Source organism: Anser brachyrhynchus, assembly GCF_964034855.1.
Source record: "Anser brachyrhynchus genome assembly, chromosome: 11".
Lineage (NCBI taxonomy): Eukaryota > Metazoa > Chordata > Aves > Anseriformes > Anatidae > Anser > Anser brachyrhynchus.
In genome coordinates, this window is record NC_137706.1 from 2,476,282 (window position 1) to 2,503,006 (window position 26,725).

The 26,725-nt window shown below is 36.6% G+C and overlaps 3 protein-coding genes across 31 annotated transcripts in view; 1 reads left to right on the forward strand and 2 right to left on the reverse strand.

Moving 5' to 3' along the window:
- The window catches only part of GNB5 (G protein subunit beta 5), a 32,875-nt gene extending 24,926 nt beyond the window's left edge, over positions 1-7,949 (reverse strand). For 3 of the 4 annotated variants that reach the window (XR_013955921.1, XR_013955922.1, XM_080607511.1), the window contains exon 1: positions 993-1,127. Coding sequence is in view for 2 of the 4 variants with exons in the window: in XM_080607511.1 (XP_080463637.1) it covers positions 993-1,104 (112 nt within the window). In the remaining 2 variants the exon portion in view is untranslated. Of the gene's footprint in view, positions 1-992; positions 1,128-5,515 lie in introns of those variants that run through there. The other variant, XM_080607513.1, reaches the window with a different exon arrangement.
- LOC308200931 (uncharacterized protein) lies at positions 527-26,467 on the forward strand. Of its 25 annotated transcripts, XR_013955928.1 has the most exons (10): positions 922-1,072; positions 2,056-2,192; positions 3,092-3,295; positions 8,571-8,681; positions 18,311-18,357; positions 19,568-19,743; positions 20,616-20,746; positions 21,295-21,451; positions 25,757-25,872; positions 26,269-26,467. XR_013955928.1 is itself a non-coding variant. In XM_080607520.1 (9 exons), the coding sequence occupies exons 3-7, from the start codon at positions 3,219-3,221 to the stop codon at positions 21,335-21,337; spliced, it is 360 nt and encodes a 119-aa protein (XP_080463646.1). In that variant the 5' UTR covers positions 914-1,072; positions 2,056-2,192; positions 3,092-3,218; the 3' UTR covers positions 21,338-21,451; positions 25,757-25,872; positions 26,269-26,467. The 25 variants fall into 25 exon arrangements, 4 of the variants coding, with proteins under 4 accessions (XP_080463646.1, XP_080463647.1, XP_080463648.1 ...); XR_013955924.1 differs by lacking the exons at positions 922-1,072; positions 8,571-8,681 and adding an exon at positions 527-629; XM_080607520.1 differs by lacking the exon at positions 19,568-19,743 and having other exon boundaries at positions 914-1,072; positions 20,616-20,697.
- The window catches only part of MYO5C (myosin VC), a 36,342-nt gene continuing 17,711 nt past the window's right edge, over positions 8,095-26,725 (reverse strand). The window contains exons 21-41 of one of the 2 annotated variants that reach the window (XM_080607492.1): positions 26,245-26,391; positions 25,447-25,611; positions 25,133-25,226; positions 24,472-24,535; positions 23,097-23,277; positions 22,416-22,509; positions 21,528-21,591; positions 21,339-21,419; positions 20,783-20,963; positions 19,553-19,646; positions 18,727-18,778; positions 18,345-18,510; positions 17,988-18,075; positions 17,164-17,262; positions 16,296-16,450; positions 15,054-15,143; positions 13,626-13,776; positions 12,920-13,202; positions 11,816-11,990; positions 11,223-11,303; positions 8,095-10,964 (exon numbers count right to left, since the gene is read on the reverse strand). In XM_080607492.1, coding sequence (XP_080463618.1) covers positions 10,812-10,964; positions 11,223-11,303; positions 11,816-11,990; positions 12,920-13,202; positions 13,626-13,776; positions 15,054-15,143; positions 16,296-16,450; positions 17,164-17,262; positions 17,988-18,075; positions 18,345-18,510; positions 18,727-18,778; positions 19,553-19,646; positions 20,783-20,963; positions 21,339-21,419; positions 21,528-21,591; positions 22,416-22,509; positions 23,097-23,277; positions 24,472-24,535; positions 25,133-25,226; positions 25,447-25,611; positions 26,245-26,391 — 2,658 coding nt within the window. In that variant the 3' untranslated portion in view covers positions 8,095-10,811. Of the gene's footprint in view, positions 10,965-11,222; positions 11,304-11,815; positions 11,991-12,919; positions 13,203-13,625; positions 13,777-15,053; positions 15,144-16,295; positions 16,451-17,163; positions 17,263-17,987; positions 18,076-18,344; positions 18,511-18,726; positions 18,779-19,552; positions 19,647-20,782; positions 20,964-21,338; positions 21,420-21,527; positions 21,592-22,415; positions 22,510-23,096; positions 23,278-24,471; positions 24,536-25,132; positions 25,227-25,446; positions 25,612-26,244; positions 26,392-26,725 lie in introns of those variants that run through there. The other variant, XM_080607493.1, reaches the window with a different exon arrangement.

The following is a 26,725-nucleotide window of genomic DNA, read 5'->3' on the forward strand; positions in this document are numbered from 1 at the left end:
ATCTGTCTAATGATTCCTGCTAGTAGGACAGACGTAATTTATGATTACCTAATTTAGATCAGAAAATGCTCTATTTACTCCAGAGGAAAAAAAAAACTTAACTCTGCCACACCTGAAATTTAACAATGCCTGCCAGTCCCTCAGTCTTACAAAGCCACTAACACCTAAAGCACCGGATACAGACTCACGTTCCTTTCCTACACTTAGAGCATCACTTGGTGATCCTTGGGGGTCCCCTGCCAACTCAGGGTATTGTATGTATGTATGCATGTAATCGGAATTTTAATAATCCATTAATACTTTTAATTAAATGAGCTATAAGACTTCAGTCATACACAATATATTAATATAATACAGTAATTTAGAAGTTTTTCTCAAAAAAAAAAGAACCGCAATATATGTTATTTTACATAAAAATGTAACAAAACAAATAGCATCTCTGTACGTCAGAACAGGCGTGTTTAGGAAACACCATGAAAAAGGTGAGCTTATTTTTCCCTGAGAGGTGGGAGGGGGAGCGGCAGCGCTGCGACCTGCCCCTGCAACAGCCGCGGCCCTCCAGCCGCAGGGGCCAGGGAGCAGCTCGGAGCCCCGCCTCACGGCACCTCAGGAGCAGGGGGTGGCCGCAGGTTGTTCCCCTGGGGCATGGAGCGGGGGCGACGGAGCCGCTTGGGGGACGGGGTTCCCTTCCGAGCCCCTTTCACCTGGGGCGAAATCCCGGCCTCGGTGCATCGAGCACAGCTTCCGCCAGGCTGCGTTCAGGCTCGGTTCGTGCCTCCGAGGCGCGCAGCGGCACGACGCAAACCGGCCTCGGCTCGGCCGGGGGGATGGATGCCGCGGCCCCTTCCCCTCCCTCCCTCCCTCCCCGGGGCCCGGCGCGGAGGCCAGCCCGGGGCCCGCGGCGCCGGAGGCCCGGTGGAGGCCGGCCCGGCCCGGGGGCAGCGGCCCCCGCCGCCTCTTTCCCCCGCGGCCACCCCCCGGTCCCCGCTCACGCTCCACGTCGTGCAGCTTGGCCCGCTCCTCCTCCAGCTTGCCCTTCAGGCTCTCCGCCTCGGTTTTCAGCGACGCCAAGGTCTCGTTCTCGTGCAGCCCCTCGGTTGCCATCTTTGCGAGGGAAGCGGGGAGGGAGACGGGTGAGAGAGAGAGGGAGGGAGGGAGGAGTTCTTTTGCTCGCCGGGCTCTCGGGGATGCTGCCGAGGCTCCCGCTGCCTCAGCAACCCGGCTCCCGGCCCCTCCCCGGCCCTGCTGCGGACCGGCCGAGCCCAGCGCCCGCAGCCCCGGCACGGCCCCGCCGGCCGCCGGGCGGGAGGCTGAGCCCGGCCTGGCCTCCTGCCCCCGCCGGCCTGCAGCAGGTGAGAGCGAGCTGTTGGGCATCGCCAGCCCTTGGCGCAGCCCCGGGGCTTCCTCGGCCCAGAAACGCATGCCAAAAGGCTGTTTCTGCTAGGTGCCCAAACTTGTTTGGACCTGAAGTTTGCAGCCCCTGCGGAAGGAGGAGAAAAAAAAATTTAAAAAAATAACCTAACCGGTCACCTCAGTGGCATTTTAAAATGCCAGACTGGGAAGACAGATCCTGTCAAGGACTTGCAAAGCACAGTTCAGCTCCATCGTTCCCTTACAGCCCTAGGGGCAGGGGGGACTAGGAGACTTAGTCACAAGGTGCCAGCAGGCTGGATGTTGCGATGTGAACCCCTCTCCTTATTATGCTTCAAATTCCTCATTTTTACCGTCCTCCCACCTTAAACCAACCCCCTCTTTATCCTGCACACCGATATGCAAACTTGGGCCTTCCCAGCCACTGAAAAGGACCAATTTCCGAAACTCCAAAGGCAGCAAAGAACAGCTCCCTGTCTCAGCAGCTTCTGCTTGCAGGCACAGAGGGAACGTGTGCAATGTGCACAGAGCGGCTCAGTTTCCAGAGAAAGAACAGCAGCAAACAACCTTGCAACTTTTTGTTCCCTGGGAGTTCCTTGAAAACGTCCTCTTCTTTCTTCACAGATTGTCCTTGATCTACACGGAATAACTTTGCTCACATTGACTCTCATTGTCTCCCTTTAGCCAGAAAATAGACAATCAAATGGCTATTGTTCAACCTGGAGATGTTCCAAGATTAGAAAGGGAGATAAGAAAATAAGTGTTTGCAGCTGTTGTTTAGACTCTGGGCACATCCTGGACACAGTACAGCCTCAGAGAAAGTAAGTCCTTTCCCACACGGGCTTAGCAGCAGTGTCACTGTCTGACCGGGATGCATGGGCAGACCTGTTGAGCTGTTCACTGTAAATCCGCAGGCTGAAGTCAGGCCTTGGTCTGGCTTTATGCTCAAGCTCTGTTTTACAGGAGCTGGGCCACTTGTCTGGAGAGTCAAATACAGTGAATGCATTTCCAGTCTTCCCCCTGTCCACAGAAGCTGGTGCAGCAACCCTACCAGTCTGATGGCCATGTAGGCAACTGTGGACTTACTTTGATCCAGTTACATTCAGTATCATAAAAGAAAAAGGAGGCAGTATAATCTGTGGAGTTCACATACTACTGGATATGCTTTCATTAGAAATAAAAACAAAACTTAACCAGCAATCACCTAAAAACCCTATCATAGTAAATGCCTTGTTAACACAATATTAGAATTTATTATGTTTAACCTGAAATGGCAGTTCAATCCGCAGCAGTGGACAAAATATAGGTCCTCTTAGTTTGTGCTCTGATTTCAGCTGAGTTTCAAAACATATCAGCACAGGCCAAAAGGCTGTGAAAACATCCTGTACAGGAGGTATGGTATGCGGAAAAGAGTAGTAAGTAACTGAACTCTGTAATGTTATGATCCATTAATTGTGCAGTAATGACTGGTACATGAAAGTGTTGCTGTTACTTTGTACTGATCACCAGCATTCCCTAGAAAGCCGATCACTTACAAACTGGCTACTATGTCCTCAGAGGCAGTGAGCTTCCATGTTGCCCAGAACAAGGACAGTTTGTTTTAAGACAGATTTTGACTCTGACTCTTCCCTATGGATCAAAGGCATGATGACCCTTGGCTTCAAATATTTTGAGGCTATTTTGAGGTAACCATTCTGACAGTAGTCTGCTTTCTATACAGCGTTACTCTGTGGAGCTGCTACAGAAGAATTCAATCACCAAGAATTGTGGCAAGAACAGTCATTACCACAATTGCAAACCTACCTTCCATGTGTGGCAAACGCACCGCATTGTGGTGATGGGAATACATGCAAGAAAGCTGGTACTATTGCGCGCTGGGGAAAATGGAAAGTCTGACTGTGTCACACATTGACCATCTCAAAAGGTAGGTATTTAAATATATATATATATATATATAATCATTCTTACTAACTCACCAACTTATCTTTCTTTAAATTGTAAACTAATGTACTAACACTTTTTTGGAGAAGACTAAAAAGCAAGCACATTGAATTTCTATTGATTAGCACCAATTCCAAAAATGGACAAAACCCCACAGGCAAAAGATGTTTTAGCCCAAAAGGCAACTAAGGGAAGCAGGATGATCTCAACATTGGGAATCAGCAATTCCTGTTATCCCTCAACAGATACTGTTTGGAGGAAAATCAAAAAGACGGGTTATGAAAATGCATTTGTGCAGCTGAGTGCAATCTGCATCTGAAATTAAAAGATGCATGTGCAAATCAGGAAGTTGCAAAAGGCTCAGCTGATTGCACACCACATTATGCACAATCATACACAAACACCTGCACAAGAGCGGCTAGGACATACGCATTTTGATTTAAACCAAAGCACCACCACAGCTCTGAAAAATCAGTAACAAAAAGTAAAGGATACTACTTTCCTATCTATATGCATTCCATTACTACTGCAAAGAGCTCTCTGTGTTCCAGTTAGCTGTTTTTAATTCTCTTTTACAAAATAAATATGAAGAAGCAAGCTGAAGTCAGACCAACCAGAAAGACCAAGATCCTACTGCAGCGCTAATACAAAGCCTAACAGGCTGTTAGGTACTGAGGCAATTCTTTTTGAAGTCTCAGTCTGCTTCCACTTAGCAGCTGTTTCTTTTGGTAGGAGTCTAACTTCTATAGTGTAAATAATAAAGAGAAAGTTGCAGGAACTATAAGTAACAAACAGCCAGTTTCCTGAACTTCAGTGTGCATTTAGCAAGTCATACAAAAATTTATTAGATAAATTGCTATTTATAGGCTGCTGGCCAAGAAGGACCTGAACAAAGCAGCGGTTTCAAAGTCAGGGGAAGCAAGTAAATAAGGAAGGTACCGTCTTTTGTCTTACATTCATTACATCTAAATTTCCTCCTAAACAATGTGACGTGATTATGCTGTGTCGGTCAGTGAACTGTACACATTGCAGCATCCATAATCACCAAATCAGTTCTTTCATCTGTCTTATAATGTCTTCTAAACACAGTTAGTTCAGTTAGTTAAACCTTTTGGTATTCCTGCAGAGATTATTTCATCTGACATTTAAATACAACAACCTACTGGACACTATTCAAGTTACGGTAGTGACCAGTTCTGGGGAAGAAGCAGTGAAGGAAGTCTTCTCCAAATGATATTACACAATGGTTCAGGAACATGAAATAGAGTAACTCCAAGATGGAGTATAATCAGGACAACGACACTCCTCAGTTTGCAAAAGCAGTTTTGGAGACCAGCTCCTCAGTAACCACATAGGTACCTTAGCTTTGTATCTCATCTAAAAAAATCCTGTGACTGCGCCAGGACAGTGCTTCCTGCTAGGAGAGTGGGTTGTCACCTCACCAGTAATTACTGAAGATCTCAATGCCTCCAACATCGTTCCTTCTTCATGCAGGTATTATGACAGGACCTGCTGGTCTGGCTAGCACATTTGCTCATCTCCACCATTACCACCTTCTGTGGGGGTACACACACATGGTAACAGAAGAGCCTCTACTATTCTTTTCTCACTTTATCCTCATTGTAACTACCTCCAGCTCTGACAGATCCCCCACCAAAGTACTGCACATAGCATATGAGAAAACCTGGTCTCAGTATGAAATGTAGGCCATGAGGACAGCATTCCAGTTCTGTCTCAGTGAAGCTGAAACAGATCAGACGAACTGCAACTCCCCTCATCTCTGCTGAGTCAGTCCATTGCAATAGTTTTGTCTCTTTTGGAAGTTCTGTTAAAGGTAATGGGCAACACTCAATATTACAGGCTGAGCAGACTTGCACACATATACCTCACAGCAGAGTTTAGACAGGCACGTAACATTTGCTTAGCTAAGGAATGCAGTGCCCTAGGGTAAAAATCTCATGGCCACTTTCCAATCAAGAATCAAAAAACATATCCTTGAACCCAGGGGCCATGTCTGTTCCAGGCTCAAGGAATAACATCAGGTGTCTGCAGAGGTGTTTATTTGGGTTAGAAGTAGCCAGCCTTCAGGCCTAGCAATGCTTATTTGCTGTCCAGAAAAAATCCAACAGAACAGACCATTAATCTATCCAACTCCTATTCTTGCAGGCTTTTCACATTCCAGCTGATAAAATCAGTAACATACCATTTCCACACATAGTGAGCAGTAGCTGAGCTGTTCTGATTTGATGTAAACAGCCCTAAGGGGCTTCTCTTTGGAGCACTTGTCACATGGACCAAATACAACCGCTAAAAAGGTCTGGTCACACATCTTTGCAGTATGGGAGAGCTGAAAGAGAGAAGAAAAAGAGTGTGTTCCAGTACAGTGCAAAGCTTCCTGCTACTGCTCTGGTAGCTAATGCAGCTTAGGCTGTATATAGACATCTACAGACTAGATAATCTCTCTCTGTGACTAATCTCTCAGGCTTCATGAACTGTCACTATATGCAAGACAGTTGTATGATCTGCAGATTGTATTTCTATGAAGAAAAATACAAGCAAAATATGTATTTTGTTATAATGTGCACTGATTGCACATCGATTAATGACAATGCAGATTTTTAATTTTCATTTAATTGATGCCAGTAGACAGTAACTAGAAACGCATAGCAGCTGATCAGTGCAGATTTCTCACAAATATTTATTTTTTCACTCTATTATTAAATATTCAATATTATGTATTATTTTTAAAGCTGAAAGATGGCCTAGGATTCAGTCAGCAGTTTCAAAAATATTATGATCAATGTGCTGCTTGAGCAGAAAGTGATGCTTCAGCACACTGAAAGCTGTGTTATTATGAACCCCCTTTTTGTTCTCAAGCCAGGTTTCTTTAGGATCAAAGCACTATCAGCAATAGAGAATGAGAAACTCTTTGAGATTCAGAATAACAAACAACAATACCATCATAATGCCATTTTTCTCCTTACATTTTTCATAGGGAAAATGTAGTATTTCCCATTCTCTCAATGTAAGCTTTTAACAGTATCTAGATGTTTAACAGGTTTTGACATAAACATAAATAATGAGTTTATGAGTTAGAAGAAGCTATTGTAAAGGAGATTTTAAATGGAGCAAAATAAATTGAATGGACTATGCAGATTTCAGAATTTGGCTGGACATTCTGTAAAAAACAAATCAAAGTTTATTCTATGCACCTCCATTTTACTGCTTATTCTTACATTTTTCCATGGACAACTTGAAAAATGAGATGATAAACCTGGAAATCTTGTCCTGCCAAGTCAATAGAAGTTTCTTCTGTTGTCTAAAGGAGTTGCATAACTTCATCCCAACATATGTGAGAAGAAATCTGCCCTAACATGAACTACAGCATTTTAATCATAAATTTGCATGGAGCTTTCAGCCAGCTATACGCAGTCAACGGGGTTTATAACCCATTTGCTGAAAAGCAACAAATACGCCCTGACGTTTTTAATGCATTATTTTGCAAACAGTGAGCCCAAGACACCAAGCCACTATCCTTTCAATGAGCTTCCCTGTACTAGTCTATCTAATAGCTTTAAAGTGACTGTAACAGCAGGATTCAACTGTGCTAGATTCTTAAATCTCGATATTTAACAACTGAATAAATTCTTATTCAGAGATTCTTTGAATTCAAGATTCCCACTGAGGGCAATTCAGGTGACATAGATTTATGTACTTGATATGAAGTCTCAAGACATTACCCCAACAAGACTTTGGGAGGAAAACTTCCACTTCATAAGTAGTGTAAAATGAAAAGATCACAGAAAAAAAATATCGTCTTAGTTAAAATATCATTATTAGACCTAGTGACTTTAGACAATGATCTATTAGGCTTTGAATAAATACCTTGGGCAGAATTAATTTTAGATAAAGCAAGAGAATTCACTGGAGTAACATACAGGGTGAATTATGCCTGATATCAGTACTTTACTTTAGATGAGATTACGACACACAAATTTCACTGCAAGAGAAGCCAGCAAAACTTCCAAATAATTAAAAGTAGTATTATACATGAGATACTTTATATCTTTTTAAAATATAATACAAAACCATCACTGTTACAAAGAGTTTAACCTCAAAAGATCTAAAAAGATTTCTTCCCATGCTGTAGCCTGAATTTTTGAACATACTCAGTTTTTAAAAAGATACAGTGGAAGTATAAAAATGACAGCATGCTGAAACATTAACAAATATGCCACTTGTAGAGAAATTCTGCACAATGGTTGTTGGTAAATATACAAAATTGCCTACCTTTTCAAACAACAATAACCCAGTGTTTCTCAAGACGAGTAAATAAGCCGTATGCAACTGCTAATGTAGAATGGCAACCTCCCTATTATTAAGGCTACTTAAAGGGTATTTAAAGCTCAGCCTCTCTAGTTGCATCACCTCAGGTCAGTTCTATACTGATGATTATGGTTTAGAGGCTTTATTTTAACTGCCCTCTTAGAATACAGAACAAACAATATACAGTGTTAGGCAAAATAGACCTTGCCTTCTCATTTCATATTGCAGCAATTTTTGGATAGTTTCCAAATGTTAAGCATACTACTGGGAAGGTGGCTGACTACTGCTTTTTCCACCTATCAAACTGACATTCTGACAAACGACAGTGACAATGTTAAATCTACTTCATATTCTTAAAGAAAATTCTAAGTCTAATACAAGTGGTTGCCATGCTTGTTCTTCCTTGGATATACTTTCATTGTTCACCCATTTTAAGACAGTAACTCAGAAATCAACAACATTAAAATTTTCTGCTTTATTGGATTCTTTAGCTGCAGGGATATTTATGAAATCATGTCTGAAAAACATTAAAAGTGCTGAAGTCACATCTGCTGTGACTCCACTGAAGTCACTGACATCATGCCATTAGATGTTTGCATTCAATAGTCAAGACAATGTAAGGCAACGTGAGAAGAAAAAAAGGGAAATTAGATTTCAATCCAACACAGGTTTGGGTAGAAGAAAGCCATCCTAATTTTAATTTTTTATTTTTAACCCAAATATTATGGAAACACAGGAGGGAAAGCTATCACCTCTGCTGTTGAGTCCAGCTACCAGAAACTGCAGGAGTCACATGCCTAAACCCTCTCCATAAGCAGTTTCGGTGCTTTCCCACTGCAGTAAGGATCATCCAGTATTTTTCCATTTGAATGCAATAGCTTTCTCCTTTACTATCATTCTAGGAAAGTTAACCTCAGTAATGCCTCTTTCAGGTATCTGCCCTTCATCACTAATACTGCTCCTTACATTTTGAAGAATTATAAAAACAGACAAAGTTTTGTATCTACATGTTGTTTAAAGGCATTAACGTCAACAGAAGCACAGTAAGTTTCTGACAGCATACAGTAAATACTGATTATTTTAAACTTCATTTTAAAATATATTTTGTTCTTTGCATACACAGCGCTAACAGCATATTTCAAACCTCTCAAAATAATTTGGCACCAAATTGTCAGAACAATTTTCCTTTATCAAGAAATTTTTGTCATACAGACATACATACCTTCCAATATTTCTGTGGGATGTAGATTTAAGAGTGGATTGGGATTTTACTCATACCGTACCAGGTAACAGACGTGCAGCTCCAGTAACTGTAAAAAAGGCTATACACAATTTATAGCAACTAAACTTGCTTGCTTTAAAACATTTATAGAAATTCACATGGAGCCAGCAGCAGCATAACCATTCTGATAGGAATATACACAATGTGTATATATGAATAATATATATTCATATGTATATTCAAATAATTCTTCACTGAAAACATAATTATTCCATCACTCGAAACACTACAGATTGATTTAAAAGCTACTTTTTATTTAACAGATAAGAATACTAATGTACCTATACATCTGTGACATTTTGTACAACTTTTATTGCTACTGAACAAAATACAAAAAAATTCCTTCATATATTTTTCATGCATCTCTGTGGATAGTACTATGAATATGTCACTGTTCGCAGTAAATACCAAGGATGGGAAATAGCAAAAAACAGTCCTTCTTTATATTTACAGATTTTAAACACTATGTAATAATAATAATAATAAAAAAATTGATTCTTCCTGTAATGTTTAAATTAACTAAAACAATTAGAAATTAGAAGTATTTCAAAGCTTTAGCATTCAATTTTCATAATTACATCTAATAACCTAGCTAGAAAACTAGCATAATTTACTGAGGAATTTCTAATGACTGTCATGATTGTAGTAAGGTGAATGCTGGTTCTCCAGTTGTTCTGACAGGGTCTAGTATTAAATAAAGCTGTTATTCTTTGCATTCTGCCTGCAGGAAGAAGGCTGAACAACGCAAAAAGAGGACTACTTATAAGGATCCTGCAGTTTAAATGAAATATATTTATTTAATTTCAATGCCAGGAATTAAGCTTGGTTTATCAGTAAGACCAGATCACAATAGCTGCATTCACTCCTACTCAATGTCAGAATTGAGGGAGGGAAACAAGCAAAAAAAAAAAAGGGAAAAAGATGTGTACGTGTGCATAGTCAGCGTATGTTCTGAAAGACATTGCATGGACCCAAAACAGGAGATGAACTCTTTTCTTTCTTTTTTTTTTTAAAAAAAAGCTTGTAATTTAAACCTAGATCACAATAGGAATTTTATGTCTGACTTTTCTACGCTAATGACTGATATGAAAATGCAGACATGTCATTGCAGAGAACAAAACTAAAATCTGCCTTCAAAAAAAAAAAAAAGCACCCAAATTCCCCCCCGGCTAAAGAGCTGTCTGGTGTGCCTGAACAGTAATGTAAGCATTCGGCCTGAGTGAACCAAGCCAGCATGCCTACAAAAGACAATATATGTTTATTACAACAGCAATTCTCTTAGACTGGTTCAATGTAGCTATTTGTATTAATAAAATAAAATAAAAATTGTGGGAGGACCTTCCGTTCCATCCTTCTATAGTTTTCTTGTGAACTATTACGGGAGACTTATTTCATGGAATGAATAAAGGCCTAAAAAGCATAAAAGGCTGAAAGCTGCTGTAAAACAGATCCAGAATACCAAGACAATGAATATAATTACCTTGGAAAAAAATCTCTTGTTACAGAAAGCAAAGGCAAGGAAAACTGTAAATTAATAACATTTATCCCATGGTAGTTTTCCCCTATGACTCATGCTTTAGGGTTACTGACAAAGAACCAATGCAAACTTGTCTCCTCATCAAGTGTGGTGTAAGAAACTGTAGTCAGCTTTATGTCTAGCTGATAATGTCATCATTGTAGGACTATAATGAAGAATGAAGTACAGTAAGAAAACAGAGAAAGAAATTGCAAGCTGAAATTATTCCTACTTTTTAAGTCTTGACTTTAGAACAAGGTTTTAACAGCTTAATTCACTGCAAGCTACCGTGCCATCCACCAGCTGGAGAAATGAACCATGAAAGTCTGCCTGTCTTTATTTAGTCTCTGAGAAAATACCAGTGCATTAGTTTTATTAAACCCTTGTGAGAAAGCCAAGTTTGAAGCTGCTGGGGACTTGTATCATTTCCAAGGCATGTGGAGAGGGAGTAAAAGGAAACGTCACTTGAAATAGATATTTGGTATCGAGCATCAACTGTGGAACGTCCTCCCGATTGTTTAGCATAGCCTGAAATCATACCAGAAAGGGTAAGAAAATACCGTATTACAAATAAAACCCAAAACATTAACATTGTTTACTTCTCATTGCACATTTCCCTTTCAGGTAATATAAAGGAGACTTCTCTTGATCAACTCCAAATGTGTAGAAGATGAGCAACTTAGTCATAATTTGACGTAGGGGTCAAGTATAAATACACAGCATCAAAACTAGTGCGTATGAAGCACTTCTAACTTTAATTTGAGAGGGAGTAGTTGTAGCTCTTACCTGTACTTTACGAACAAATGATGGAGCCACTCTTTTCTCAAAATCATCTATTGGAGTGTATGAGTTGAGGATCTTAACTATCTGCTCAAATTACAAAAGACTATTTTAGTATGTCACAAGAAGCAAGCAGATGAAAAGAAGAATTAAATACCATCTTTATTGGTATTTAATTGAAGTTTCAGTAGGGATTTTACAATAGAGAGATAATTTTGACTGGTAACCTGATGATTTGTTACATAGATGATGACTGCTGTGAATCATTTCCAAGGATGTCAGCAGGATCAAGAAGATGTAGAGAAAGCTAAACTGATTAAAGGAAACAACAAAAAAAGCCTCTGACAAAATAAAACAAAAATTCGTTGTGGAATAAAAGATGAGATGGAACAAGGCAGACAGATATTCCTCACAGAAGCCATTAAAACGCTAACAATCAGGAATATGGGGTTAAAAAAATCCAATATAACAAGTGGTGATGTGGAATGATGAGGAATGCTACTTTTATCAAATGAAAGGCCAATAGCTCTTCGCAACAAAGTATTTTAGATAGGCAAGATTCTGCAGTCGGTGCCAGAATAAAACAAATGGTTCATTACCTGCACAGTAGAAAGAGATGTGCAGTGTTCACATATTTCTTTGGCATCGTCATCTGTGATCTTTTTGACCTGAAGGAGCCATGCTGCTTGAGCTAGAGGCTCTAAAGTTTCTTTGGCATTACTGCTTTGAAGATTCTTGTCTTTAAGCCATTCTTCCAAATAGCTGATATTACATCTGGGTTAAACCATGAACAAACAACAGAAATGTCAGGCTCCCTCTACCAATCAAGCTATATTAAAGACTTCTAAAATCTTTGTTTCTCTAATGCAATATTCATATTCATACAGTTAAAGTTAAAAAAAAAAACACACAACAAAACATACCTGTAGATCATAAAAATCAGATAATTAACAGCCTGCTGATTTTTAAGTTAAAAAAAATAAAATATACAGGGGATTAATTTATTTTTTATTATTTCTTAAAGCTTGGACAACAGAAAGCAAATTATTAGTTTAGCCGTTTGTTACAGAAAAATACCAATACATACTGGCATTGGCAATTATATTATAGCACTGTATATCTTTAAAATACTAATTTACAACGGAGCTTATACAGGTTAGAACAATCTTTGCACATTACAAATCAGAGTTATAACTGAAGACCTAAAGCTTTCTTTTCTAACTTTTGAGAACCCTTAATGGCTCTGTCTCAGTGCTTTTCTCACTGCAGAGCACGAAAAAATCAAGTCTGCTTTTGTCTATTTGCCAGACAGGGGACACTGTACCTGTTTAGAATTAAAAATACTATTCATCATCATGAGCCCACAAGCATAAGAAGAATACTGAACATAGGACCAACTTTGAGCTTTAGAGTGTCATTTTCTCTGTCTTTTCCTACATCAACATTTCCATGGATAGCATGATTCGTATTGTTTTAGGTTGAGAAAGCTTAGCTTAAAAGGCAAAGATCTATTTTTTTTCAAAAAGTTAAAAAACCAAACCAAACCAAAAACAAACAAACAAAACAAAACAAAAACCAATTGACTGCTTGAATGTGAATGGTCACATAATAATCTAATGACTTAATAATACAGGACTAGGTTACATAAAAATGTTAAAAATTCATTCTCAATCAACTGCTTGCTGAAAGTTTACTGGCTTTACCTTATCTGCATTCCTTTTCTACAAGAGCACATGTCCTTGCGGAGGAAGAGACTATTGAGGGTGACAGCTCCAATCAGAAAGAAAAGCTGCTTCACTGCTTGCTTTAGAAGCTCAGAGTCCAAGCCATTCTGGCACATAGTACTATAAAAATAGCTGAGTTGTTGCAGGATAGAGGTCATTGTGTAGGTATCTGTGTCGTCTATACTGGAAGAACGTTTACGGAACCCTGTAGGTTTCAAGCCAGAAATTCCTTGGAGACTTTCATATTCCAGCATGCCTGGTACTGAAATACAATAAAAAACAACTGGTAAGACTAACACTCCTAAGGCTCCTTTCAGTTACATTAACTTAGTTCTTAAACTAAATATAACTTTAGGATATTTTAAAATTTAAATGATAGAAGAAAAATAAAACACTGACAAAGGACTCTGGAGCACAAAAAATTTGAAAAGCCTATTTGTTCTGCAGAAGGCTGGTCTGTTTCAAAGCATTATACCACACAAGGAAATTGTTCAGAGGAAAAAGTCTCTCCAAGTCCTGTGGGGATGTAACAGTGGAATTTATATGTGCAGAAACACACATGCAGGTACACACGTATAAATGAAAGAAAGAAAGAAGTCTGTCCCATCCCTTCCCTCCATGTATAATCTTTATTCATGTACTTCACAAGCTAGATTTAACTGTGTTTGGAGTTTTGCTGTCTTACCGATCATGGGTTGAATGTTGTTCTCCATTACAACAATGAACTGGTGATAGATACGAATGGCCAAATCACTAAGAATTTGTCTATATTCTGACAGATCAAAATGCTTCAAACAGTTCTTATTCTGACGTGGGGTGTTAGACTTCATAAATTCCTACAATTAAGTTGTAGATATAATTATCAGAAATCACATAACATTATAAATTGGTATTATATTCCAATGTATGTATTAGAGTAATCCATTCTGTCTCTGGCCAAAATGGTCTCAGAATGAGTGAAAGCAACTGCTAACTTCAATGGATGCATCTAGCTCTGGGCTTCTTGCACTTATTGTTCCACTTAACGTTCATGCTTACTCTGTTCCAAAAGCATACTAAAGCCAAAGGAAAGGCATGCCTAGATTTCATTGGACTTTGCAGCAATTCCTAGATCACATAAACAGAAATCAAACTATTTAATTAAAAAACAAAAACCAGTTGTTTAAAATCCATTTGCAAAATGATTAAAAATGATAATTAATTATGTTTTATTACTGCAAAGGGATCTCATTTTTGGACTTTTCATCAGGAAAATTCTGTTTCAAGAAATCTAGGCTGAATCCTAACTTGTGTGAAGCCTTGAGTGTTCACTACAAACATAGATCAACACACTAAATTCTGGATTCAGACCACACCCTACTGTTGGGATTAAATGACAAAAGATTGTTATTTATTAAATTTAAATGTTTTCAATTCTTCATTGCTCTTTAGATTTTATGGATATAGCCACAAGAGGGAGCACTGTTGTTTAGCTAGTACACAGTTACTGTGATTCCAAGGCACCTATTGGCTTTAATCCTGATGTGCCTGTGCAATTTTGCTTCAACCCATGTAAATTAATAAAACCTAGCAGTAAAATATAGTAAGAGTTTGCAATTTAAAACAATTTTGAATCACGGGATAAAATTTAGTTTAAACAAGCAAGTTAAATACAGGGGAAAAAAAAGAGGTCTTTATTATATTGCTCCTTTCCAGAGAATTTCTTCAATAATCTCATATTGGTAGCAGCAAGTGTTTGAAGTGGTCACAATTATAAAGCAACTAAACCCTTTTATATATATGCAGCTGGACATCTGAAGTCCAGCTCACATTAAACTCATGTATAGAGTTCCATTTACATAACAGTTTCCATGTTAGGAAATTAACTGACTTCAGCACTTTTATGTTTTTTTTGGCTTCACTTGATCAGGTAATTCTATACTGTCTTATTATTTGTGTAAGATATATCACCACTGCAAAGCAATACAAATATTGCAATATTACAAATATCAAAATATCCTGAAGGAACAGTGATGACCTGGTGAATCTATTGATTAACTCTGTTTATTTTACTTATTGAATTAAAGTCTGAAAAAAGTAAAGTAATGAAATGACTTGATGAAATCACTCTTACCTCTTCCCCACTGTATTGCTTCAAACAGTTAAGAAAATAGTATGTATTGGAAAGCCAAAAGGACAACATCTCAAAATTTTCTGAATTTTCCTGAAAATGACAGAGCAATCTTATGACGACATTGTCTTACTACGTTAACTTAATTTCAAAGATGAAACTTAAGACTACTAGAGTTGGCATAATAGCACGCATCTAAGGCAGAAGGAACATAATAGCACCTGTAACATGCTAACTGTACTAATCATTTTTTTTTTTAGGTTAACGTATATACAGAAAAAAAGACCCCTCTTTTATTTGTTAAACATTGGTTAATTCTTATATGAGAGACGCTAAATACATTAGTCTGAAGTAGTTTTACACATTTCTATGTGTAGTGAGATAGTGTACTGGAGGCCTTCCTGCAAAAGCGTGAACAATGCCTGTATATAGAAATGAAACTGAACTACATATAAACACAATTCTAACTACACATTTTCTTTTTGTTAGCCTAATATGCACAAGCATTTTCTTATCGATAAACTGCTGTATAATTTTGTGTGTGCGCGTGTGAACCAACCACAGGCATTCTTTACATAACAAATTCAACTGCATAAGCCATGGTCCATTCCTACCTGTGTTACAAAGCATGCCTGGTGTTTTACTACATTCTAAATCCACAATAAAGCATTCAAATAGCGGAATTTTTAATGTAGATGAGACAGACGAATGATTCTTATTTATATCTTGGTTTTGTAAACTGGCTGGCAAAGTAACTTTAATAATTCAGGCACTAATGCTGAAGTACCAATTAACATGTCAAGAAAACATTACTCTAGTAGAACAGAAGTACAAAACCTTCTGATTTTAGAAATACAAAAAAAAAAAAAGATACCTGTCTACTGACAAATATACTAACCTTCATTTCTGTCCATCCAACTTTTACCTGTGCTGAAAGCACAGTTGCACTTAAAACCTAATTAGCTACTCATTTTTAGATGTAAAATACTTAAAATGGTTTTGCCAACAAGTTTTTCAGATAATCTCTGTCAGTACGTGTTACTGTGTTCAGCACAGTGGAACCTTACCTGGAGACTTTATATGCATACTACTACTAACAGGAAAAAAAGAGTGTCACTAATAATAGTTATTAATTATAGAAATACTAGCAAATGAAGGTGTCAGCATTTCTCAGGTATTGTGCATGCATCTCATAAACCTTACATAAAAATCAAAAAGTACAATACAGCCAAACATAATTCCTACCTTAACAACTTGTTTGATGCCATCAATGGTTACATTTATGAAAGATTTCAGCATGTCAGCATCATTCAGATAATCTGCATACCTCACACACATGAATAGGATGTGAGCTGGAAGGCCAGGTATCGTATTAACTACAACTCCACGTGGCTTTAAATCTGCATAGAGGAGAGTGATCACGATTATTATATAAAAATAAAAAGATTTAAATTGTCATTCTGAAAAAGACAAGCTGAATTGCATGGAAACACTGTTGAGTTTACTATTAACTGCAAACTAATGCAAAAATCTGGTTTGTCAGTAAGACTGATATTGTGAAGTAACTCAGAAAAAGGGCAGAATTCCCCTACAAGAGAAATATGAAAGTAAAGTTCCCTTCAGTGGAAGGAATGATACAGAGAGGACAGATGAGATTAATACATCACACGTGGATATATGCCCAATGACTTACAAAACTTAGTAGATCACAGAATGGCTTGGGTTGGAAGGGACCTTAAAGATCAGAATGATGACTAGGATGACGAGGAATAAAGTAAATTACTTCCTGTATGACTAGAAAGAAAGTAAACTCAAGTCCCTAGGTTGCTCCTGAGATTCATAGCTTTATAAATGAACAGATACTAAGGAAGATGATAGAATAATTTGAGTCAGACAAATGATTGCAACACAGATAAAGCTCTTTGTATCTGAAATGACTGGCAGTAGAAAAAGAGCAATGTAGCATCCCCAAGTGGTTATAGTAGTAAGAGAGAGGGATAAAGCCAACTTTGAACATAAATGAGTACATCTTCTAGTTTTTGTTGTATTTTTCTACACTGACAATCACTGACTACTGATAAAATGTTACTTAAGTGAAGTGTTACTAAAATACCAAGGATCAGATTTTGAACAATCCTTTCTTCATCCTCTTTTTTGTACTCCATCATTCCAATGTACTCCTTGGACAAAGTTGGCACGTGAACTTCATTAACTGTCAAACATAAAGCACTGTTAACTGCAGATAAATGACTTAAGTCATCATTCATATGTTAGAACAAACTACTGGAGAAAAGCAGTTTCTCTTTAATAGAGCACAGGCTCTGTTCACATTAATGTTTTTAGCTTACAGTTCCAAGCATTGAGTTAAATAACATTCATATTATTCACGTGAATAGTTTCACTGGATTCAGTGGAATTACTTACACGAATAAGGCAAATAAATAGCAGTGGCACATCTCTACTTTAGTTACTTCTGCATCCGTTTGAAGTGCATTCTACAGTGAAGAATTACTTGGCTATGTAAGAATTTTGTACAAACTAACCTCATATCAGTAACCATTTGCCATCTGAAGACCTATGTGAGGAGATACCCGTCTGATGCAAAACTAACATTCTGTTGTCTCAGAGACAGCTTGTGTGAGGATATGTATTAATTTTTGTTGACAGAACCTGATGCCTCTGAATTAAACTTTATCATATACTCTAGGCCTCATACGTGCCTATTATTTAGCTGGAAAAAAAATACAGGAAGGGGCTTTTATAAAATTTCTGTTGATGGTTCCCTGGCACTTTTTCCTGAGGTTTTAAATTTCTAACTCCACCCCAAAGCCCTACTTTTTTTTTTTTTTTTCAGTTTTGTAAATCTACCTCCTCTACAACACACGCTGAACATCCAAAGCTACTACTACTAATAATAATAATCACACAATATTTTACCTTTTTCAATAGTCTTGGTAAGAGTTTTGATCTGATCTTCCAATTTTTTTATTATTCTATCTTTCATGTCTAGTTTTTCTTCAAGATCCTGTAATAATCAAAGTCAGTGAGTTCAAAGAAATCACAATAAAGAAATGCTTTTTTTTTCTTTTCTTTTTTAGCTACATGCTATTGCCACAATTAAAACCATTACAATGTATTTTTACTTATATTCGGTGGAAGAAAAATGAAACTTTTCTACCTTTTTTCTCCCCAATGAACTGAGAAAACATGCTGCCCATACCATAGAATCATGATTTCTTTCTTTTTATCTTGCATTTCAGGTACAGTTTCTTAATGAGGATTTCATTTCCTCACCATGTTTTCCACAGTAAGTCGAGTCGTTTCTTGCTTTATCTTGCTTTTTACTTCATCATGGATTTCATCTTGCTTCAAACCGTTGCTCAGCCCTTCAATTTCTTGGGTTATGACATTCAATCTCTCTTTGGCTTTTATGTTTATTTCATTCTGCGCCTCATTTGTTCTAGAAACAGACAGGAAGCTTTGTCTTTTACTGTTCTTCTGTTAAAGCACAGTCATATCATACTTGCCCATTACCTATGAGCTGTATTCAAGGCTGCAAGGTGAATCTTATTTTGGATGTGGTACTTCAATTTTAAGTGATTGTCACGCCCAGCCTATAACACTTACATATCTTAAATTATTTAAAAAAAAAAAAAGGAAACATAAATCTATGTACCTCCTTAGTGTTCTGTCCCCTTCTGGCTCATGATGCAGCTGATTAGACATCTCTTTCATTTTTTTTTTCCAGTAATAATTAGCAACAAAACACCAAACACAAGAAAAACAAGATCACATTTACTTACTGTTCTGTACTAGTATTTAGTAAAATCTTTTCTTACACTCATAATTTTTTTTTATAACAAAATTGAATATAATCACATAATGCAGAGAAATATTTGAGTATTCCACACAGAAGATTATATGTGATAGGGAATTTTGACATAATTATCTTCTTGCAGTTGACAGTCAAACAAATTGTAAATTTTTAAAAAATAAGTTGCCAAGGAATACATTACACTTAGAGATACAGAACCCACAGCAACTTACGCTTTCCTAAATAGAGAAGTACTTTCAAACAAGCAAATTTAACATGAACATTTCCCTGTCTCCTACTCTGAATTTTTCAACACCCTCTGAATTTCACCTTATGGAGTACAACTTAACTTCCAAATCATCTTTATTTTTAGACTGTTTCCAAAGAGCATACTTCGTTTCATGTATTCTTAGCCCTGCTGAGTACACTTGCATACATCCAAACCACAGAACTAAATGACATTAAAAAAGTTCAAAAATGAAAGTGCAAATATTTGCATATATTTTTGTTTAATAACAGAGCTATAAACTATACAACACTTCTTTCACAGTGTTTTTTACATTTTACTGGCACTTAAGTAAGTAATCAGGCAATGAAGTAATGCTGCTTCAGCTTTTACACATTCAAGTCTAGGAAATTCACTATGTACCTCTCAACTATAAGACTGCTGACCACAATGGTATTTTACCTTTCAACTTTACAGTCTGTTCTTGGAGACGGTTTTCAAGATCTAATTTTTGATTTTCAAGTTCAGAAACTTGCTGTTTAAGATCTGGAATCACCTTTTAGAGAAAAAGGACATTTGCGTATTTCAGCATGTTCATTTTGAAACATCTGTAATGGTACCTATGACATCAGAAGACCTTCAGCTGCAAATAGGTAAAGACTGGGAAGACACTGTGGGAGAGTACTTGCCTGACTTGCATAACTTTTATGGAGGCATCTGTTGCCAGCCACTCTTAAAAAATTAGGGAGCTAACTAAATATTTGGACTGACCCAGTAATACTATTCTTATATTCTGTAGTTTAGCGGAAATTACACAATTAACTTTCCTAGTTTGATTAACTTTGGAAAAAGATCAGTATGTTGTCATTTTTAAGAAATAACGTTATAAGTTACTTTTTGTTGTGTTTTCAATTTTATGAAGTTTGTTTTGAAAATATTTCTAGAGCTATACTTCACCTAGCAGAAAAAGTGATACAGTATATATGGTCTTCTAGTATAATAGCACTTGATGTTAGATAGGTTTTTACACAGTACTAATAACCAGTTAAAATTTTTAAGTCCTGCCTGCAATGTATTAGCGACTTTATATGGTTAGCTGCCCCCTAGTGGAGAGTACCTCAAAACTGCATAAATCTAACCCCTCAGACACCTGTTTTTTAATTGACAACCGAATCACAGAACTTTTCAAACTGAGAGACACAGACAGCTTTAAAGAGGCTTCAGATCAAAAGATGCTAGTTTCTACCCTTTGACTACAGGGGGAGAAAAACATAACTAAATTCTAAATTTGAATGCCTCAAGTACAATAAAAATCTGAAGCTGGTTGTGGGTTGACCAAGTCAGAGTTTGTAAAACAGTATTTTGCCAATCTGCGATTAGAATCACCTAATCAGGTTTATGTTAAAAAAAAAAAGGGGGGGGGGGGGAGGGGTAGGAAAAAAAGGCCTTTCTGAGGCTGCCCCAACATGCTGTACACTTAGACAATAACTTTAGCTGCATTCTAACATGTTATCCTTCCATGCAGGGAAAAAGCCTGTATGGATGTGCAACCTTAGATGGCCACAACTGTTTGAACCTTGTGAATTCAAGGACATGACTTCAAGATTGTGAGGGCTTTGTGACACAAACTCTTTTGGATTGAACTGCTAAGTAACAGTAAAATACTTTGGCTTTACTACACTTTGATCTTACCATGTTTTCTGAAGTTAGCCTGCTAACTTCGAGTCGAATACCATCATTTATGTCATTTTCCTCTCGAAATAATTTTTGTAGATGATTAATATCTTGGCTAAGATGTTCAACTTTGAAATTCAAACCTTCAATCTCCTTTTCATAGGTTTCTTTCTGAGACTGGAAGTGACTTTCCAATACTCTATTTAAAAAAAAAAAAAGGGAAAATTGCTGATGTGGTAATGACCTCAATGCAATGGGTCAAGTTTCATACAAAGTGAAAAAAGTGTTCTACATGCAAATATGTCATTGCATCACCTGGGCATTAAAAGAGTTTGAAGGTATGCGCAACACCGCTAAGGAAACATTTCCCAGACTGAAAACATGCACACATTTCACCAACATAGTAAATTAGTAAAAAGTGAGTTAAAGCTACTCAGTCAATCATATAACATAGTGTTTGTTAATTTATTAAACAGGTGTTCAGTATCACACTGCCAAATAAGTTACTCACTGATCTGCTTATCTTCTAGATCACAGCGTGGAGTTATGAAAAACATTGAAGAACTGGACTAACCTCGTAGCTTTTTTCAAGCCCTCATAAGCAAACCACAATTCTCCATCCTCATTTAAGTGTTCCAAATCCTCCGTAGACAGTCTAGAATACAAGGCAGTATCGTTAGTGTGCAGGTAAACAAAATGCATTCCTTATATATATATATATATATTTTTTTTTTTTTAAAAAGAGACCTCAGAACAAAATTACCTGCTTCTTACATCTTCAAAATCATAACTTTCCAGAAGCTGTTTTGTAACTTCTGACATCTTTTCTGGGAAAAAGAAAGTTTTTCATATGAATAATTTCCTTCTCATATTTCCAATTAAGTTATCATTATAAAAATCAAACCAACCTCTTCCTGAATCTGTAAGGTTCTTTCCTGGTACTAAGTAAATATATCTTAATTACTACCAGAATATGATGAGGTATATAAGTGTACTAAGGTACACTACTAGCATTGTTTTTTGTTTGTTTTTTTAAAACACATCAAACTTTCACTGTAAAGTTCCATCTTTCTGTTCTAAATCTAGACAACTGCTGCAGTTATACAGATTGTCTTCTTGTGCTAGCCTACTACGTTAAATGCTGCAGATACAGGTTTGCCCTGTAAGACACATTCTTAGCATTGCACAAAGTGCACAACAGCAGTGCTCTTATTAGTACCTTTTCTCAGAGACCCCAGTTCAGCATGTTATTTAAGTGTATGAGACAGTTATGAGACCTGAGCCTAACAACAGGCTGAATGAAGGCCAAATAAAGCATATTTGCATATTCTTGGGTCACTATGAGATACTTTTAAAATTCTAAGTAAAGTTTAAACTACTAGTATTGATTTTTAAACAAAAAGAAGAAAAATTTGAAATCAGAGTTTCTTGGTACTCAATGATCACTTCATAAAGCTCACATGGTTTTTGTTTTACCCCATGCAAGTAAAGCTGTGAACTGAATGAAATCACTCTGGAATGAGAAAGAGATTTTTTTTTTAATTATTATTATTTTGTCAATACTAGCAAACAAAAAAAAAAAATCAATTTAAACTGTCTTGGTTCACATCATGCTTGGGAAGTTCCCTGAATTATCTGATGTGTAGCTTACCCCTCATTTCCCGCTTCTGTGACTGGGCCTGCTTTTCAACATCCAATTTTTGTGTCTGCAGCAGTTCAATTTCCTTTTGCAACTCAGGTATTTTCTTAATCAGACACGAATTACAGAATGAGACAGAAAATGAATGACAAGGGCTAAGTATCAGTTAAATCATAAAGATAATTATTAATATTAACAAGTTCATATGCTAGAAGGCTTAAAATGTGTTGTTTAAAGTGTCTGTTTCTTAGGCACCAGAGCAGAACAATAACATGATGTAGTGAAAAAGTATGTATTTGTGGCATGGAATTGACTCATAGGAAAAAAATGTGACTTCACACAAAAACTGTATTTTCACAGTCAGATTAGAAATTACATTTATGAAAAACAAACCTGAGAAACAAATCCCTTTTTGGGAAAAGGAAGAAAAAAAGATCCACACATTAAAATCTATATTCATGCACAATTAGTCATACTCTTGAAAACACGCACTTCTTTTTGTGAGCAATAACTTGTATTGAATACTACATGAAAACAATACAACAGTTATTTATAAAATACGTCTTATTAATTACTATTTGTTCCAAAATGTTCTTGAGGACAAACAATGAAGATAATCTATAAATAAGACATCTACATTGTCTACTTGCTTTATCCAGCAAAGACTTTAAAATTCATTGAGTCATACTTTACCTGTGCTTGTTTTGTAAGTTGCCCTACTTCTATTTTCAGGCCATCCTGAATGATAATTTCTTGCTGAATTTGTTGCTGTAGCTGAGATTTTTCTTCTTTGAGAACCTTAATTTCTCCCTTGAGCAATTCGATCTCCTTTTCATAATCTTGTTTCTGATTTTGGATTTTTTTTTCAAGTACCCTAAACAAGACAATGAAAGGATGTTTTTCGTTTCCTGCACTTAGAAGTGAAAGAGGGGACTGTGTTTTGCTTTTAATTTGAAGGGCATAATTCAGTCAAGAAAGCTTAAATGAACTGTAATTGCTTGAAAATGCTACCCTACATCCTTAGAATGAACCTACAAAATGAATGATAATGTGATAAGAATGTCCCTGGATTTTCCTACATTCTACTCAGGTATTGGGACTGTATTCAAGACAGAACTGAACTTTTCCACTTAAAGGCTAATTCTCTAACTCTTTGCCTACTTGAGCAACTCTCTGCTACATTTACATAGGTACACTGAAGAAGGACATAGCAGCAGAAAGCCCCATGTCCTTCTCAGTAACACAATGGAAGAATCTTGGCATTTTTGCTGGCACCTGCTGGAATGGACTGGCTTCCAACATAATACTGTTAATGGGGAAAGCAGAAAAAACAGCAAAAAAGTTCTCTTATTATACTCTGACGTCTTTTGTAACTGAAATCAGACTGAACTGAAGCAGAACACAGCTTCCAAGCCTCAGGAACCGATTCAGTGCACTCTTCAAATTTCAGAGGACAGCATTTCTTTGGTACCTATAGTTCTCTGTCATATATTGGTAAAGAGTTATTGTAAAACTCTTCCATAAAAACAGTAATAATTTTTTGATCTGAGAATGGCATGCTGCAAAGCAACAAACATACATTGCTAAAAATATTTTTAAACCTGAAAAGAGTATAGCAAAGGGGAAAAAAGTTTTTCCCCTATATTTTTAACCTAAAATATATACAACCCCTGCCTTTCCTTTACACTGAATCTTTCAGTTCTGTTGTTTAACAATTACTTCACAGGAAATCTGACTGGTATGGCCATCAGCTGCCTTTCTAAATCTATCTGAATACTGAGGATATCCAAAAACACCATCATTATCAAGGGCTCCTTTTAATTTTTGAAGATACATGAAGACAGGAAACTGCAAAAACAAGTCTGCAATATAATTTTCTGCATGTGACTGACCCACAATCATGTGCTCTTCTTCAACTAAGTACATAAAGAACTTCAGTACTAGCATTACTGTTCAAGAATACTAACAGATTCGTAATTGATGTGATTATATTTAAAGCAGGAAAAAGAAAGGCAGAGAAAGAGAAAAAATGGATGTTGTTTCAAAAAATTGAATTCAGATTCCATACATTCTCTGACTTTCTTCTTTTTGTATATCATCGAAGAGTTGCTTCGTGAGGCCATCCATTTTCTCTGTCAAAAAATATTGCAGTATTTCAAAGACCTTCAGGCAATTAAGTGCATTTATTAAAACAGTGTTATCACAATGAGAAGTTTTTTGTTTTAATAAGCAATCTTTAATATATTTTAAGCTGAAATTATCTAAAATGTCAAGAATTATCATAGTAAACTTGATATAATGCTACAGAATAATGCTACAGAATAAAACGGTTCTGAAGCACCAAAATTTTATTCCTCTAAAGTTTACTTAATTTCATGTATTGCTTGAATCCTTCAAAGCTAAATTCTTAAAAACACTATATTAAAGGAATGAAGGACGAAGAGACACTTTGAAGGAATGCACATGCTATCTCCAAGATAGGAAATGCAGTAAGAGCAGAGCTTTTACTACTCAACGAACAAATTTAATTTAATTATTATACTAAAAGCATTTGCACTACACATTCTAATGTAGCTTCAAAGAAGAGAAGATTAGAGCCAACTTTCAATTTTCTGTAAATTCAGCATTTATATATATATATTTATTAGACCAAAAGTCATTTACATTTGCTGTAAAACTGACTTTACAACTTTCACCCGCTCCTTTAAACCTCCTGTTAATTATTGTACCTTTCATTTCCTCAGTTTTTTCTTGGAGCTTTATTTCTAAGGTCTCTTTCTGTTCTCGTAATTCTTTATTCTGATTTTCAAGTTTGAAGATTTTCTGTACACACAAAAAGTAAGCAAAAGATAGAATTAAGAAAGAAGAAAAAATAGGTCACAGAACGTCTTACCTTTATAACAAGTATATATGGACCTCATCCCTCCTCAACACCCCACAAAAATGGAACTTAGCAACACTCAGAATCATGCATTTGATAAATCCAGCAATGAAAAATTTTCCAACTAAAATATAAGCACTAAAAAAAGTAAGGAAAATGTACCTGTTCACTGTCCTCTTTATATTTTTTCCCTTTCTCTTCATATGTTCTCTTTTGAGCAGTTAACTTTTCAAGCTCTAATTCAAGTTTCTGAATTGTATCCAAGTCATTCATATGAGTTGAAGCCAGATTGGTCAATCGTTCCAACAAGCCATGATTTTCTCTACTCTACGTTGAACAAGACAGGTTAAAATAAAACAAAAGAAATCACACTTGAAACTGTTTAATAGCATTGTCTCTTAGTATATTCCCCTAAAATATTACTGCCAAAAATCAGCTCTGTACTTCAATAATCAAACTTCTTTTTGTGTAGAACTCTTCATGGCCCAAGAGAATTACTTTCAAGCAACTCGTTGGCAGTACAATCTATGCTTTGCCTCTCCTCAGCTATGGAGGAAGCATCTGGCCTATTTCTGCTCATGATTCCAGGTCAATTCTGATTGTTTCAAACACAGATTGTTTCCACCAACTAGATTAAAGCTACTATCTTAAAGATAATTGGACTGGTTTGACTCAAAAATAAGCTATGAAAGAAACATAATACAGGATTCTCTAAAGTTATTAAATATATTGATCCAGAGCAGTTATTAGATCATAATATTTAATCATAATTACAAGATTATAATTAAAAATAATATATGATATTATTAGATAATAAGAGATTATATCCCTTATAATATTCCCACTGTATTTCCATGTCTTGAAGAAAACTATGGATATCATAATTCACAGAAGTCTCTAGTCAACAAATAGATATGACAAATAGACAGTACAAATCATAAACTGACTGGTGTTCCTCACCTGTTCTTCTATCTTTTTCTGCAGTCGCTGAACTCTGTATGAAAGCTGGATATTTGATACAAACCGCCGAATATTCTGAAATCTGCGCCTGGCAAGCCATGCACGGGCATATTTCTGAAGGATCACAGCCTTGTGTTCTTCAAGCATCTTTAAAATAAAACATTAACATATGTCTGTAATTATCCGTGGCTCAATCAGCATCAAGTAAAGTGTTCTGTGAATCTATATACATTTCTATGCTTCTGTGAGAGGTATCAAAACACTAAAATACTCAGACTGCACACACAGAAACCAGACTCTCAGTTCTTAAGAACTCTTAGTAGTTCAGAGATTATATCTAAGTTACTGTGTATCGATACTTTTACAGAAAATGTGTAGAAAAAGAATAGAAGATATGAGAACCAGACATGCAAAAGGTAAAGTAATAGGGATCACTGCCCTTGTCTCCATCTTTCTTATAGAGCAGTAGCTGTTTCCAGCT